This window comes from Megalops cyprinoides, chromosome 21 (genome assembly GCF_013368585.1).
Source record: "Megalops cyprinoides isolate fMegCyp1 chromosome 21, fMegCyp1.pri, whole genome shotgun sequence".
NCBI classification, from domain to species: domain Eukaryota; kingdom Metazoa; phylum Chordata; class Actinopteri; order Elopiformes; family Megalopidae; genus Megalops; species Megalops cyprinoides.
In genome coordinates, this window is record NC_050603.1 from 13,296,294 (window position 1) to 13,312,325 (window position 16,032).

The 16,032-nt window shown below is 41.3% G+C and overlaps 1 protein-coding gene across 1 annotated transcript; it reads left to right on the forward strand.

Moving 5' to 3' along the window:
- The first annotated feature begins 58 nt into the window (after positions 1 to 58).
- LOC118768738 (tropomodulin-4-like) lies at positions 59 to 15,277 on the forward strand. The gene is made up of 10 exons (XM_036515623.1): positions 59 to 155; positions 5,966 to 6,135; positions 7,222 to 7,378; positions 9,060 to 9,182; positions 11,141 to 11,233; positions 11,651 to 11,781; positions 11,994 to 12,101; positions 12,418 to 12,561; positions 14,264 to 14,408; positions 14,722 to 15,277. The coding sequence occupies exons 2-10, from the start codon at positions 6,025 to 6,027 to the stop codon at positions 14,742 to 14,744; spliced, it is 1,035 nt and encodes a 344-aa protein (XP_036371516.1). The 5' UTR covers positions 59 to 155; positions 5,966 to 6,024; the 3' UTR covers positions 14,745 to 15,277.
- Positions 15,278 to 16,032: the final 755 nt, after the last annotated feature.

Below are 16,032 nucleotides of genomic sequence, written 5' to 3' on the forward strand. Positions count from 1 at the left end.
AGTGGGAGTGAGAGGGGAGGGGAGGAGAGGATAGAAACAAAAAACAGGGGGGTTGTAGGGGTGCTGGAGACGGGGGGGGGGAAAAAAGATCCAGTCTCTGCCTCTAGCTTCCGGCGTTGCTTTGGACAGGGCAACAGCACAGTCGCTGTGTGAAGGTAGGTGGGAGGCAGCCTCTCTGTGCTGCTCAGAATGTTTGCTTGGAGATGGCACTTTCACGTATGCTGCTTTGCTCGTACTGTAGTGGGACTGCTGGCGTACGTGTGGGGGAGAGGGAAGCTGATCTGACAGCACTACCAGCTTGCAGTGAAAACCAGATAGTTGTGTGGAAATTTGTAGTCCTTTGCAATCAGATACATTTGCTTACTTATGATCACACTATGACTGGTTTCCATGCACTGTAATCCTGTTGGATTGGTTTAGCAAGAGAAGTCCATAGTGTGTAGCTGTCAGTGTACATGGTGTGAATTCCTTGATCCTAACAGTTTACTGCTTTCACTGTCTTGGTCTACTGTTAAGATTAAGATGTATTTTTCAGAGTAACCTCTGTAGGTGTGTAACCAGTAGAATCAAGTAAAATGTAAGACCCCTGCTCAGAGTCACTGAGACGCTGGATAGTTGTAGAGCTATGGACCTCAGGCCATCCATACTGCCATGTGACCTGTCAGGACTTGATGCGGCCAACAGCATATGTCAGTTTCACTAGCAGGCTTTGGCCCAAGCAGTGCAATTAGCTTACATTGGTGTAATTTCCCCTGGTAGTGCATTTGACACTGGTGTTTTGTCTAACTGCCTGTATTTTATTACAATTTAAATCCTCACTGCACACATGGGTTGGTTTTAGACCTTTTAAGAGGCCCAGGAGTCCTTAGGTGAGAAAACTGGGCAGGAGCTAGGGAAGGTTTGCACTGCGAGAAGTTGCTAACTTTTGATGAGGCTAAAATTACCCTTGGGATGATCTGGAATTTTGTACCAGGCTGATGAGGATGGAAGTAGTCAGCTTGCAAGCAGTGTGAAATCTTATAGCTTGTCAGTCAGGAGATATGACATAGGCACTGCTTTGGGTGTGTGTGTGTGTGCGCGTGTGTGTGTGTGTGTGCGTGTGCGCGCACATGGAAGTGGTGGGAGGAGCAGTATTATCCCTTGATTATTGTGGTACAGATTCGGAAAAATCCCTTTCCTAAATGATGTTCATATTGCTTAGTTACACCTCAGGGTAAAGGTAATAAAAGAATAAAAAATGTGGTAATTTGCAATGATGATTTAAGAATAAAAAAATGTGGTAATTTGGAATTATGATTTGAAATCACCTGAATTTCCCCCAGGAGCATGTGACTTTGTACACAGAAACAACAAATCTTAAAATAACAATTGCACTGAAATTAAGTGGCATCTTTGCTGTAAAGTAGAGTGCAGCCAGTTGTTTATAGAAGATGATGTATTCTTGGTTATTCATTTGAACAGAGATATATCTACCTGTTTAATAGTCTCTTACCCCATATATCTCAGGAGGCTAGGTCTGGTATAATTTATATTTTATTACGATTGTATGACCTCTTGTGTCTCGTGAGATGTGTTGTTTTTGTCAAGGTTGTTGTCATCATCATTCTAATTGTGCTGCCTGACCTTCAGAATGTCACCCTGTGATGTCACAAACTGCCCCTTCTGACACAAGAGTATTGCTCCTCCCCTATGTTGGTAGGTGGTCCCTCTCCAGAGCATACCCATAACTTGTGCCATAACTTTAGCCATAGCTTCCCTAACTGTGTTCTTTAGTTTTTGTTTTAGTGAACTTCATGGATAGTTTAAAAAAAAAAAAATTGAAAACTTGAGTTTAAGTGATTCCACATTGTGGCTCGCTTCTGCTTACTTTTTTTTTCATAATGTACCTGTGGAGAACAAATGGTTAAATTTAGGCATCCAAATTTCCACACCTTCAAAATTTAAGTCTCCCGACAGCCTGTTAATCAGGCTGACAAATTCTCTGAATCTAGCTCCCTTTACAGACCACAGAATCTATGACAGCTAACAATATATTGTTTTTTAGACTTAAATTGACTGTACTTAGGTCACATTTTTATCTGCAAAATCTTTTGGTTTAAGTTCCAAGAAAACCACCATAGAAGAAAATATATGGCAAACGTCTGCCATTCCATACCAGAAAACCTATTTGTTTTAATCATGTACACAAATACAGACCTGGAGTCTGTTTTACTGCATCTGATTACACTCCTGAAAAGGAGGGGTTGGGCTTAGTTTGGGGTGTCTCATCATGCAGATTGCTTTTCAAAGAAGTATTTATATGCCCCACTTGGCCCAGGTGCCAGGGAATGGGAGTAATGTTTATTGGGGTGGACGTAGTGGATGAAATGACCACAAATAGTTTCCCAGGGCCACATAGCATTGGCAGGTCAGGTGTCCAAAGCTGTCTGGTTCCCTCAACCCACCGTATCTACACTGTTGCAGTGTTGGTTCCCAGGTTGCCCAAGGGGTTTCTGGGAAGGGATGTGAACTGAAGGATGGTGGTCTATGGGTTGAGCGGATCAGTGTCAGTGAAATGCCCCCCATTTGAAAGACTTTCGCTGAAGACATCAGAATTGCATGCATCCATATTAGGTTCTGTCAGATCCAAAGCAACCTACATGTCAGTGGTGACTCACTCACCGGGCCTTTGAAACTGAATTCTGGTACTTGGAGGTATTTTTGTTTTGCTTGGTTTGGCTCTAATCAAAGCCAAAAATATGGCTGTGCAAGTAATTAATTTCTTAATTTGGGATGGCAGTATGTGCCCCTAAACTGACTGAGGTTTTGACTAAGCTTTCTGCAATACAGCTGTGAGAGGACCACTACATGGCCAGGCTAATGTGATCCAGTGAAGGGCTAGAGAAACTACCACCACACCATACCTTTGGCTGAGTTATGGTCATTGTGTAAGCCTTTCATGTACTAGAGCACAGGCCCTCAGTATGTGCAGAGGGTGATTCATCGAGTCATAGTGCTAAGCCCTAGCACAAACACAGCAACCATCTTAGCGTGTGTCTGAGGGGGGGATGCAGACACTGTATCCCATTGAGCCTTGCCCTCTATCCCTAGCTTTTACCATTGGCTTTACACATTAGGGGTGCTTAGGGCTCATCCTCCACCCATTCAGCTTAGCGGACATTTCCCTTGATCTGAGATCTCCTGGTCCCCAGTCCCCCCATGGATCCCCAAAGATCCTTTCTGATAAACAGTGAATTTCACTGCAAGGCTAAGCATAGACACAACTGCTATTCAAAGTGGTGATCTTCAACTGTTGTGTACAACAGTCTAATCATGGCAAATTTACTTGATAATGTAACAAGCTGTGGTATGAACACCTGCTTAAGTAGAGGTTTAAAATTTCATACCTCAGTGAGCCTAGGAGTAGATGTCACCCTGAAAAATGAACCTTTCTGGGGTTTTTTGTTGTATTGGTAAATTGCCACCTTTGACGCATCTCAGTATTGTTAAATGCACCTACTTCATGTCATGTTGTACAACCTTGAGAGCAAGGGAAAATTAACTTTGGTACCTCTTGTGTGCTACATTGGGAAGAAAACATTTTGTGCCTGTCAGATGGCCATTTATTGACATTTCACACTGGAGAAACTCAGACCTCCACTGTACCAACCCAAACCTGTGGTTTGGAGGTACTTTTGCAGACTAGATTCCTCATCCCTTTGGTCCCTCCAGCCTTTCAGTGTTCAATAACTTAAATATTTAGTGTCACGTTATCTTTTCAGTTGCAAACATTCTTGCCAAAGTGGAATGTGCATTATTTGCATTTGACAAACCCCCCTGCTACACAGATGTATTTCTGCTGGGACCATTCAGAGCAGCTGTCCTCTTCAAAGGAGGAATGTTTCAGCAAAGGCCCATCTGAGGCAATGTGTTGGCAGGATGGTATGATGCATTTCAGGTCTATTTTTAAATTTTTGAAGGTTTCTTTATATAAGGAGTTTTTCTTTATTATCTCTTTATTATCTCTATGTGTTGGCAACCCTTGTAACCTGTGCAGAAGTATGGCAAGTGTAATTTGATCTTTGTTTGTGCTGGCAGAGGAACAGTACAGTACAGACTCTACCATTCAATTACCATTGATCAAAGGGTTATAATAAGTTGTCTGTGATTTCATAGAAATTGTACAAGTTAATACCTTGGATCCTAAAGGAAAAGTTGTGTAATTATGAATTTATAGAATGATATATCATACATTTCAGTGAGAATTTTTTCTTGAAAGAACAAAAAAGCAAAATATGGAATTTGAATTGACATTAAATCAAATTTATAGGATACAGTAAGCAGTAATAGGGCCTAACAACCAAAATCCAGAATTAATACAATGTTGTCTAATATGTTTAATAGGCAGCAGCAGCACCTAACAACAGAAAGCAGTAGTTTATACTCCATTCTGTATGTTTCTTTCACACTCAAAAGTTCAGCCCCTTTTTTCATTAATGTCCTGCACTGCATAGTTACGTTGACCACCTTCTAAGTTATTCCATAGACATGTGATTTCAGCAGGGAAGGATAGAGGGTGGCCAAAGGCAGGCAGTACTATTCTCATTAAATCCTATTTAAACTGAGTCTGACGCTGAGACCCTCCACCTGAGGAGCAGTCTGTTTGGGATCTAGACCTACACCTCCTTTATCAGGGTTCCCACACCTGTGGGTGGGGCAAGTCCCCGGCCATGTGCGAACAGTGATAAATTAACGAGCTCTGCTCTGTGCTCCTCCCCTCTCCTCTTCCATGTAACCCTAAACTCTTACCCCGCCACCGTGACTAAGAATAGTGAAGAGCTCTCCTTCCCTCTCTTCTGTGTTGCCTTGCATTTATAATTAGCTCTGCAGATGCCTACATCCATGGCGAAGTGCGTGGTTTATATGTTACATACGATTCATTTATACAGCTGGACATTTACTGAGGGAAATGAACTTGGTGAACTACAGTGAGTGAGCTCAATTTCCATGCTCCACCTGGGAATCAAACCTATCCACTTCTGGATTCATGTCCAGTGCCCTAATAGTTGTCTTGCATTTCAGTTAAAGAGTTTGTGCTGTAGCAGTATGCTCAATAGCTCAGTTTGGCTGCAGTGTGTTTAATGACTCAGTGCCTCTGTATCTCAGGGTTTCTTAAGTGCTATGTCTTCATGAACTTCTTGTTGTATGTGTAATATCAATATATAATAAATATTGACATGTATTTAAGCATGCACAGTATTACCTATAATACGTATGTATGAAGTGTATGAAGTATGAAGTTGTGAAGACAGTATATACATTATACCCTATAGCAGCGTTTCCCAAACCTCTCTCTGCTCCAACACAGCTCATTCAAATGATCAATGTTATGAACTCCTGAAGCTGCTTAATAACAAACTGATCATTTAAATCAGCTGTGTTGGAGCAGAGAGAGATCTAAAACATGCAGGACAAGTTATCCTCCAGGAGAGGTTTGGGAAACAGGGCCTTATAGATATGTATTGTGTATAATGCAGTTTGTTGCAGATTACCCAGTAACTTGGTGTTGTATTACTCCACTTACTTGTGTTGTTGTTACATGGCACCAATTTAGGTCACAGAACTTGAATTAAATTAGTAGCTTTTTGTCTGAGGCTTTTGGATGTGGTGAATGATAGTGTGTTGGACTGCAGTTTGTTTTGTAGCTTGGTGCCAGTGGGTGGGACAGCAGTTTGTTTTCTAGCTTGGTGTTATTGTGTGAGACTGGAGTTTTGTGTCTTGGTGTTAATGTGTTGGAGTTTTTTTGTGTAGCTTGCAGTTCAGTTTTGGTCTGGGCCTTGGTGTGTGTTCAGGATATTATTTTACATGTATATGAACCAAGTGCAGTGTGATCAGTCTGCCCCCTTCCTCCCCCTGTCCTTATCATCATATCCCCCATCCCTCTTGTCCTGTGTCATCCTCTGTCCCCCTCCGTCCTCCTCCACAGAGAGTGCCCTCTCCCACTGGGGTTGCTGTGTGCAGTAGGAGTCCAGCCAGCCAGCCAAGATGTCCAAGAAGGATGATCCACGGGACATTGACGAGGATGCCATCCTCAGGGGTCTCAGCGCAGAGGAGCTCGAACAGCTGGAGTATGAGCTGCAGGAGATGGACCCCGAGGTAGGAAACTGGGAGGATGTGTCATCGCAAACCCACACACAAGGCCTCACCTTATCCATTATCTCTACAGCAGCATGACTTTAGACATGTCACCACCAAGAGATATCTTTCGACACATTTCAAAATAGAAGATGATCCTAGCTTTACAATGGCTTCTTCTCCACTCTCCAAAAACACCAAACAACGCGGGGTCAATAAATGAGGGGTCAATAACAGCCCCATGGACCTTTAAGCATCAGACAGCAACAGTTCTTAATACAGAGATCCAGAGTCATCTCTCTTACCCACCTTATGGATAAAGCACATTACTGAGAAGGTTTTTACAGCCTGCTCTCCTATAACAATATGTGTTGAGTCACTGCTTGGAAAATTCTGCAGCTAAATTCCAATGGGATGAGAGCTCTGTAAGTTTCTTTTTGCTGTTGATTACACAGGGGTGGTGGTAAGTGTGAGGCAGTCACAGTGATATATGATCAGTATATTGTGCCCCTCATTTAATTAGGCTTCCTATACAATAAAATGGCAGCTGGTCCAATGAAAGGTATACATCTCTGGCAAAGGATGTAAAGAGCTAATCAAATTATGTGTATGAAAAGAATAAATCAGTGGGACTGAAAATGCATTCATTTATTCAGTGTGCAGTTATAAGGAGTTATCTGTAATGTGAATGTCAAGACTCAAATCAAAAGTACATATAGGTTTTGTTAGGTGAGATATCTGAAAATTTACCAATACAAAATTCATTTTCTGCACTCACACTAAGTGCTTCTTTCTGTCTTTTTGAGCATTAGATGGATAGTTTGTTGTAAATTGAATTACCTCACATTATTTCATTATTTGTTGAGGCTCTCAAATGAGGATAAGACAGAAACTTCAGACCCAATTTAAAGAAAGGCCATTGACTCAGATCATATCACAAATGGCATCAGATTGTGACTAACAAAAATGATTTTGTTTTTGTTTTTCTCTTGCTTCTGTACAAAGTGGAAGAGCTATTTTCTATTACTCTTCAAAGCATCGGATTTGCACCATGGCCCATGAGGCTTGTTGCCAGGCCCATTTTGAACTTTCATCTCCATATCCCAGAATGCCATTCTGCCAGCTGGGTTCCGCCAGCGAGACCAGACCAAGAAGAGTCCCACCGGCCCCTTTGATCGTGACGCTCTGCTGGAGCACCTAGAAAAGCAGGCGCTGGAGGTCGAGGATCGCCAGGACCTGGTGCCCTTCACTGGGGAGAAGAGAGGTGGGCATCCCAAGGACAGACAAATCCATCACCCCACCCTATTATAGCCTCTGGCCTCATCAAGGCATATAGCATATGACTATTCAATATGGATTCAAGGTGTATGTATCTGTCTCTATGTGCTGTATATACACTCAAGATATGAAGTCAATCGTATAAGAAGACAAAACTATATAGCTATGACTACATACATACTTGTTAATGGCTAGTGAAAGTTATGTAGAAAAATACAGATACTAGTACATTGTTTTAACTCTCACAATTTAAAGTTGATTACTTATTTATCTATTTATAATGAATATTATCGATTATTTAACCTTATTGTTTTGTGGTCTTCATTAAGTGATTACTTGAGAGCATTGAAACCATTAGAGGCAGTATATAAAACAACAAAATGAGCGATTTGTTGAGTCATATAACTGGGACTGAGCCCAATTGTAGAAATGTTTGGGAGGAATTTTATAGAGGATGCACAACAGCTTTATCTTGCAGTGAAATCCATTTGCTCATGAGTATAGAAAAATAATCAGTTTGCCTCCTGGAAAGAGCTACAGTCTGTTTTACAGCAACTGATAGTTTGTGAATTGAGGGAAGTAACAGGGTATTTCAGCAAACAAAGCAGAGGAACAATGCTAAAACAAATTAATATCTGGCTCTACCAATAAAAAAAATCAAATATCAGGTCCCCTCTCTGCCCTAGAACAGAGAAGATGAACCTCTTGCCGTCAGGTGGAGTCATCATTCTGTTGATGGAAGATGGTCTGATTAGTTTTATGAAATGGCAGACAGGACTCATCAATACCCAATAGCACTGAGTGCCTATTTTCTCTTTCTTAGGGGGCATCTATACTTACAGGCTTTACTTACTGACAGGCTATAATTAGGCCTCTCTCTCCAGCTCTGCCTGCATGTTGGGGGAAAGGCTGGAGCTCACTATGGTGATGTGCTGGCCGCAATTGGTCATAGGACTTCAGTTTCTCCCTTTCAAGGGGGGCTCTGAAATTTAGCATGGCTGGGCGACTTTTGGCAGGACAACAGCAAGCCAACACCCCTTTCCCTGCCTTCTTTAGTGAACCAAAGATGTCTGGTATCAGAACCCCCTGTTACTTTGGGTATTAGAGCTTTGAAGATTTTCGTTCCTGTGCTAGACATAATGCACAAGAACTTTCAGTGGCATAATAAGAAGGAAAATTGATGAGCATAATGTAGCATTGGCTTCTCTTATGAGCTGAATGTTCATATAATTTTTGATACAACAAAATTTCTCTCTTAAAGAGACATATCTCTTTAAAGGTCTCTCAGGGTCATTCCCTGAAGAAGTGCATGAGTTTTTATTTACCATACCCAGATCTGTGTATGTATGGGCCAGCCAGCTGCTGCAAGTCATCTACAAGAGGTCAATGTGTATTTAATACCGTAAGTCAGGACCTTGTTTAGCCCCATACAGGTAATCTACAAATAGGTCATACTCCATAACACATTACTATATTTGACTTAAGTGGCCAACAAAAGATCATTTGTTGTGAATCTGAATTGTCTTTGCTTTGCAGGGTGTAAAAATCAGTCAGATCTGTTTAGCAGTTATAATCAGTATTGCTTCTCTCATGCCTCTGTTGCTTGCAATTTAAACCTCTGTATGGGTGTGCATGTGTGCGTATTTATGTGTGTTTTTCTGTCCCAGGTAAGGCCTTTGTTCCAAAGCCTGGCACAGGGCAGATTCCTGTTGAGGAGCAAATCACCTTGGAGCCTGAGCTGGAGGAAGCCTTGAAGAATGCCACAGAAGCAGAGATGTGTGATATTGCAGGTATGGCCTGCCCAGCATACAGATACGTATTATATGATGCTTATAACCAATCAAACACCTCTCATTGAATATAACTGCAGAGTACAGGGGGCTAGATGAATTGCCAGGGCTCTACAGATGGAAGTGTCTCAACCTAGGACATCAGTGGGCAAGGCTACTGTTCCTCACCATAACACACTAATTGCTCCAGAACTGGGTGGCACCTATTTCTGAATAATGCTCCCCTTTTTAAAGTACTTTGTCATCCTATACTCTTTTTTCTTTACCCACCCTTTTCTCAGTTAGCATATCTACCCCCCACCACCCTCCTCCTCTCCCTTTCTCTGTCTGTGTCCCGCCCCACTTTATCATTGAGTTCAATTGTTCGTATAATTGAATGTGAGAGGTGGAATGTGTGGCCCTGTTGTTTTTTGTCTGTGTCGGTCACAGTTTAGAAAGTTCAGCAGACAGGGGATATTGTGTCTCTGTATACAGTGTCTGAATCAGTGGGCTGTGTTCATTAGACTGAACACCTTGGCTGCAGCTACGTCAGACTTTCAAAACCATGGCCCTGGAAAATATCTGCACTTCTTTTCCAGCTACGCTTGTTTGTGGTGTATCATTTCACCCTTTTTACGGAGCAGTGGACAAGCACCATCCTCTGAAATTGAAAGGAGTGCCACTCACATTGCTATGCTATTTCAGCTTTTCGGCTTCTGAAATGGCCCCTTCATGTCTCCTAGAAAATCTGCAACATCCGGGTCTGGATTTACCAGACCAAACTGTGATGTGGCCTTAATTTCAGTGGTCTCAACAACCCAAATCCCCTTCCCTATAATGAAGGGAGAACTCCAAATGCCAAAACTGTCTTGGTAAACAGGATTTTTGCTACAGAGACAACATCACACTTTAGGATAATCCTGCAAAGGGTATTTTCCACACTTGTGTTGTCTTGTCTGTGCAGAAAATGGACAGTGACTGGACCAGGGCATGGCATGTGGTATGGAATCTCAGCTTCCCGCATACGCCTGATGGATTAGCTTTTCTGGATGCGTCACTGAAGTATATAGTAATGACTGGAAATTTCCCAGATGAGATTTTGGGCTTCATTAGGCTGTGTGATTCTTTTGTTTGCTTGTTTTTGGCCCTAGCTCTGTTGACAGAGCTGGCAGGCAACGAGAGGATCTGGCATGGATACACACTTTTTGTGTGTAAAATGAGTTGTTCTCTGAGTCCCCTCTATTTATAGAACTGACATTGTCTTTATAGATTTTTCATAGGGCTGAACCTTGCTGTACTGTAAGGGTATCTCTGGATCTCTCCTCTTCTCCATCTCAATGTCTTTCCCTCTCTAGTCCCTCTCTCCTTTACAGTGATGTTTGGGGTCACAGTCATATCAGTTAGCTGTGTGGTTTCATGGGGTTTAAATAGTGCTGCCCTCTGCAAAGTGTATTTTTTACAACAAATAACATTTTTTATGACAAATTAAGATTTTAACGTATTTGTTCTTATAATTTTGTGAAGGCATTTTTGAATGTTCACATTCCTGGCCTTCCTGGTCATGATTATTGTTGTGGCATTGTGTTATAGTGATTAATTAAGGAACTGATTTCCTAACCAGAAAGTTGCAGGGTGCAGGTTGCAGCATACTAACCTGAGTCACTTCAATAAAAAACATTTGTATAATGTATAAATGATAATTCTCAAAATGTCAATATATATTACATAATGATGGGCAGCAGGAGTGTAACTCTATGACTACTTTACATGTCTCATGTGCCAAACCAAAGGTTATTCCTCTATTTTACAGTCATAACTACAGACATATAATAAATAAGCAAGAAGTAGTGATACAACTAATACCATTATAACAATATAGTGTCAGATTCCTACCACAACCCGAAACCTCCACTCACCACCCCAAGAGTAAATGCATATCCTGTTTCTGTCACTCACCTTTGTCCCCCTTGTGTCCACAGCCATCCTGGGAATGTATACCCTGATGAGCAACAAGCAGTACTATGACGCTCTAGGTTGCACCGGCAAGATCGCCAACACAGAGGGCATCAACAGTAAGTTCTGCTAATGTTTGAATGCATGCTCTCACATCACAGAAGAGAGGTTGTTTGGAGTGACTGACTGATCAATCAAGAGGCAGTCTCTGTCTCTCAACAGCCCAGCATACACAGGGGGACAACAATGATAGCAACAATGGCAAATAGTGAGCTACAAATAGATTTGGCAGGGAACTTCCCTTAATTTTTGAATTAGTCTGCACTTGTTGTTGATTGCTTGGCAATCAAGTTCTCATTTACAAGCACGCCAGTTTAAATGAGGCAAATTAGCTGTTATTCCATGGTTAGGATGCCTAAAAGGTCCTTTGAAAATCTGCTGGGAATGCGAGACCACGAGGTGTTGAATGCCATTGTGATGCCTCAGCCTCCTGACTTTACACAGGCCGAGGATTGATGCCGTGTGTTTGCACGCAGGTGTGGTGAAGCCGGACACTTACAAAATCTACCCAGACGAGCCACCCAACCCCACCAACGTGGAGGAGACCCTTCACAAGATCCAGAAAAATGACAGCAGCCTGAAGGAAGTCAACCTTAACAACATAAAGGTAATGATAGAGGAGAACAGGCAGTGGCCAGTGCATCCTGCACATGTACCTAAACAGGCATTGATTGCTGCTGCTTAAGTGCAGTTGGTAAGTCAGAAGGTTTTGGAGTTGTGCACTCTGATGCTGAAAGCTGTAAGTGAGAGAATTAGTGCGGTCATGCCTCTATTTATATCTAAACATCTCGTATATGATTGATCTAATCTTACCTGCAGGACATTCCCATCCCAACACTGAAGGAGATCTTCAAGGCCATGAACAACAACACTCATGTCAAGACCCTGAGCATCGCTGCCACCCGCAGTAATGACCCTGTTGCCACGGTGAGTGATCGCTTCACCCTAGACTTCAGTAGCGTTTGCTCCATATGGGGACACTTATATAATTGTATTCTATTTTAAGTTATGCCATGGCTTAAATTAATATGGTATTCTGAATGGCTGACCATTATCAGAACTTCAGCCTCTTCCGAGAAACAGTCACCACCTTAAACTATTTAATATACAATATAGATTTCAAATTGTGCAATACACTGACGTGTTTTTTTCAGACAGGGTTTATCACTGCATGTGCTTCCTTTTTATGTTACTTCCTGTTGCTCACTACCTTTTTTGTTTTTTTTTTTTTTGCTTTGCGCAGGCAGTGGCTGAGATGCTTGAGTCCAACCAGACCCTGAAGAGCCTCAATATTGAGTCCAACTTCATCACTGGAGAGGGAATGCTGGCAATCATCAAGGCCCTTTCCGAGAATACAACACTGACCGAGATCAAGATTGACAACCAGGTCAGAGCTGAGAACCAGGGGAAGGTCCACCATGCATAAATTTGTTGAATAAACAACTTTACGTCACCTTTATATAATACAGGTGTGAAATAATGATTGATATTCAGTTAACAGCAATGAAAAATTCATTTAGGGCTCAGCTAAAGCAAAACCAACCATACAGTGTATGGTACGCCCCTAGACCTAAGTTTGAGAAACACTGTCAAAATACATGTATCTAATACAAATATTATGTATCGAATACATATTTTATGTGTCATATATATATATATTTAAAATAATATATTACAGTACGTATATACATTAAAAATACATATTTTCTTAAGTTCAACCAGAAAAAACGAAAATCCTGTTAGTAAGGTGATACACTAGCATATAAATCTCTCCCTGCTGCAGCACGCTAAATGAATCAGGAACTGTTCCTGCAAAAAGTCCTTGACCTGCCTGAAAGCAGTCATGCCATTTATGTATGGCAAAAATATTGTTGAGAGCACTGCCTGTCACATTCATGTCATAAATGAATATCACTCATGCTGCTATGTCTACAATTTGAGTTCCTGGCATCTCAGCTAATACAAGCTGTCCTGTGTAAGCTAACTGCTTTAAAAAACCATAAATCCCAGAGGACATATGCACAGAAAATGGTCACTTACCAAGAAATGATTTAATAACACTGTATATGTTACGTTATATGTTATATAATTTCCCTTGCTCTTGCTAACACGTCATCATTTAAAGAGCTGATCATTACCCATCCTCTAGGATTTGAACCTCCAACGTTGTGGTTAATATATAATCAGTGTCTTTTCCACCACACCAGCGTCCTCGGATATGTAGTCACACTCGCTGACTCTATGCTGTCCTCTCCATCTGACCCCATGACACACCACCACAATCATTTTCCCCTTTCACACTTGTCAGTGTCCTGTGGAAAGCCAGCAGGCAGGTTGTGAAATAAACTGCAATTAGCACATGGCTCTTACCAGGCTCTGTTGGCATCTTTCAGGATGGTAGAAATGTGGAGGGTAACTAGGAAGCGAGCGCGACTTATTAGCTGCAAGAGAAACCACTGCAAAATCTGTTTTATGAGGCAGAAATAATACTAGAAAAGAAAAAAGAACAAAAGTCAATTAGTTAGTTAGCTAGCTTGCTAAATAGATATTAGTTACCTGGAGCATGATAACCTTTTCGTACAAAAAGTTGTGAATCTACACATCATATACTGTAAACTGTTGCTAAATTAAATGTTTGTTTTCATTGACATGGAAACTAATCTTGGCCTTATCCTCAAAAATAATGAGGGGCTTCACTTCCTTGTGATTAAGAACTGGAGAAGTTGGACAGACTCTCAGCTAGACTATCCTAAGAAACCGGCCATTGATTCAGATTTTTCCTAACATATGGCCCCATTCGCTGACTCCACCCCTTCCTGACACATGGCCGCTTAATTAGCTCTGCCCTTTCCTGACATACAGTACAAATGCTTGATTCCTGCGCTTCCTCTGATAAACTGGGCCCAATCACAGACTTTACCACCACAGCAGGTCCCACTTGCTGACTCCGCCACATGCTTACATACATGTAAGACACAGCCAGTCACTGACTCCGACCCTTCCTCTGACAACTCTAGTCATTGGTTCCCCTCGTTCCTCCGACCTACGACCTCAGTTGTTGACTCACACCATTCATCCTTCACCCACAGAGACAGAAGCTTGGAGACTCAGTGGAAATGGAGATCGCTGCAATGCTGGAGAGCAATCCAACCATTGTGAAGTTTGGCTACCATTTCACCCAGCAGGGCCCTCGTGCCCGTTCCGCCATGGCTATCACCAGAAACAACGATGTCCGTGAGTGTCACAGTCTCCATCCAGGGGCCCTGGTCACTGCTCCCTAAACAGATATTACCAAGTAGTACAGATTGATGTTTACAGGGAGACCTAACAGCAGTGCTGTTTCTAAGATTTGTAGCTGTGAAGTTAAGGTTACGAGTCAACTCCTCTAAAAATATAACCTTACATGGATTAATCATAATCATACAGATATAGACATAATAACTGACTTTTGTTATTATCGGAGGCCACTGTCATCAAAGATACAACACTTTAAGAGTAAGGGTATTACACTTCCAATGCATTTATGGATTATTTTGGTTTCTTCCAGTTCGCCAGAAAAGAGTAAGATGAGAAAAGCTGAGGCAGAGCCCTCCCCTGGTGACTGATTGGTCTGCTGCCCAACCCACAATGCCTCTGTGCCTTATTGCTGCAACAATCACCCACTGCTTCATCTTCACCAGCTGTCTGTGATGCACCCCAGCAATCATGCAGCCATCCATTGAAACTTATGTACAGCTAGCTCTCCTGCCATTGGTAGAAAGTGTTTTGTCCCTCTCTATCTGTCAGAGAAATTCATTTCAGCAATTGCTCAGTGCTTTTGGTGGCCACAGCTTTTCATGTGTTTCACTCTCTGTAGGAAATCCTTTTTTTGAAATGCAGTCATTCTTTTCACATAGATCCATTGATGGGTTACTTTGGGGTACAAGGCTCCAAGACCACCCAAGGATTACAAATGACAACAAGATATGAAAATGCCACTTTGATATACCTCCAGAAATATCCCCACGTTCATGCCAAGTCTTGAAGGGGTGTTCCAGGAACTAACAGGGGTGACAGAAGTACTGTGTTCTGTAAATAATTTGAATAAAAAAATGTAAATTCTTCATGCTGCCTATGTGGTTCCTAAACTAATTATGGTAATTTTGAACTTCCATTGGCTGTTTCCATAATATATATCTATATATTAAGGCATGCAAATGTCTTATTTTAGTATAAAATAGTAATAAATAATAGTAATAAATATCTTAATACTGTAAGAAAACATTAATGTAGTAGAAACCATTTTACAGCAGGGCAATCTATTTCTATTTTAATTTATTTTTATTTTAATTATTTGAGCTCAAACTCAAAAAGTTTTAGGTGAGCTGAATTCTTCCTGGCCTGGATAAAGGCAAACTCATCCAGTTAAATAGTATGGCATTGCTGTCACATCCACTGTGGCTGGCTCTATAATATTGTCCGTTAGAGTTACTGAAAGATTTGCAGTGATGTAATATAGACAAAATACATCTATAGACATATAAAGAACAAGATAAGGAAAATATAGTAAAGTATAAACACATAAGAGAATATGGATGTATAATGATGTATAAAGATAAGGAAGAATGCACTAAATGGTCTAAGTTTGTCCATTTACAGTGTGGCCATATTGTATTACATCCAAATTATGTGTGTTCAAATGAGGATAAACCGTATATAAGTAAATGCTTATGAGGAGTGAGATCACATAATCATTGTAGTTATTAGGACACAACAAAAAGGGCCTAACCTAGCAGATGGCATACCTGTCATCTTAAGGAGATGTATCTTAGAGTAAAACTCCTTTACATTATTTAACCTCTGTGTAGAGATAAGGATA

Excerpts from the sequence above, each read along its gene's own strand:
- LOC118768738 (XM_036515623.1), top strand. The coding sequence starts at position 6,025 with ATGTCCAAGAAGGATGATCCACGGGACATTGACGAGGATGCCATCCTC. Across the intron at positions 12,102-12,417 it reads GTAATGACCCTGTTGCCACG|GCAGTGGCTGAGATGCTTGA; the intron begins GTGAGTGATCGC and ends TGCTTTGCGCAG. Across the intron at positions 12,562-14,263 it reads AGATCAAGATTGACAACCAG|AGACAGAAGCTTGGAGACTC; the intron begins GTCAGAGCTGAG and ends CTTCACCCACAG.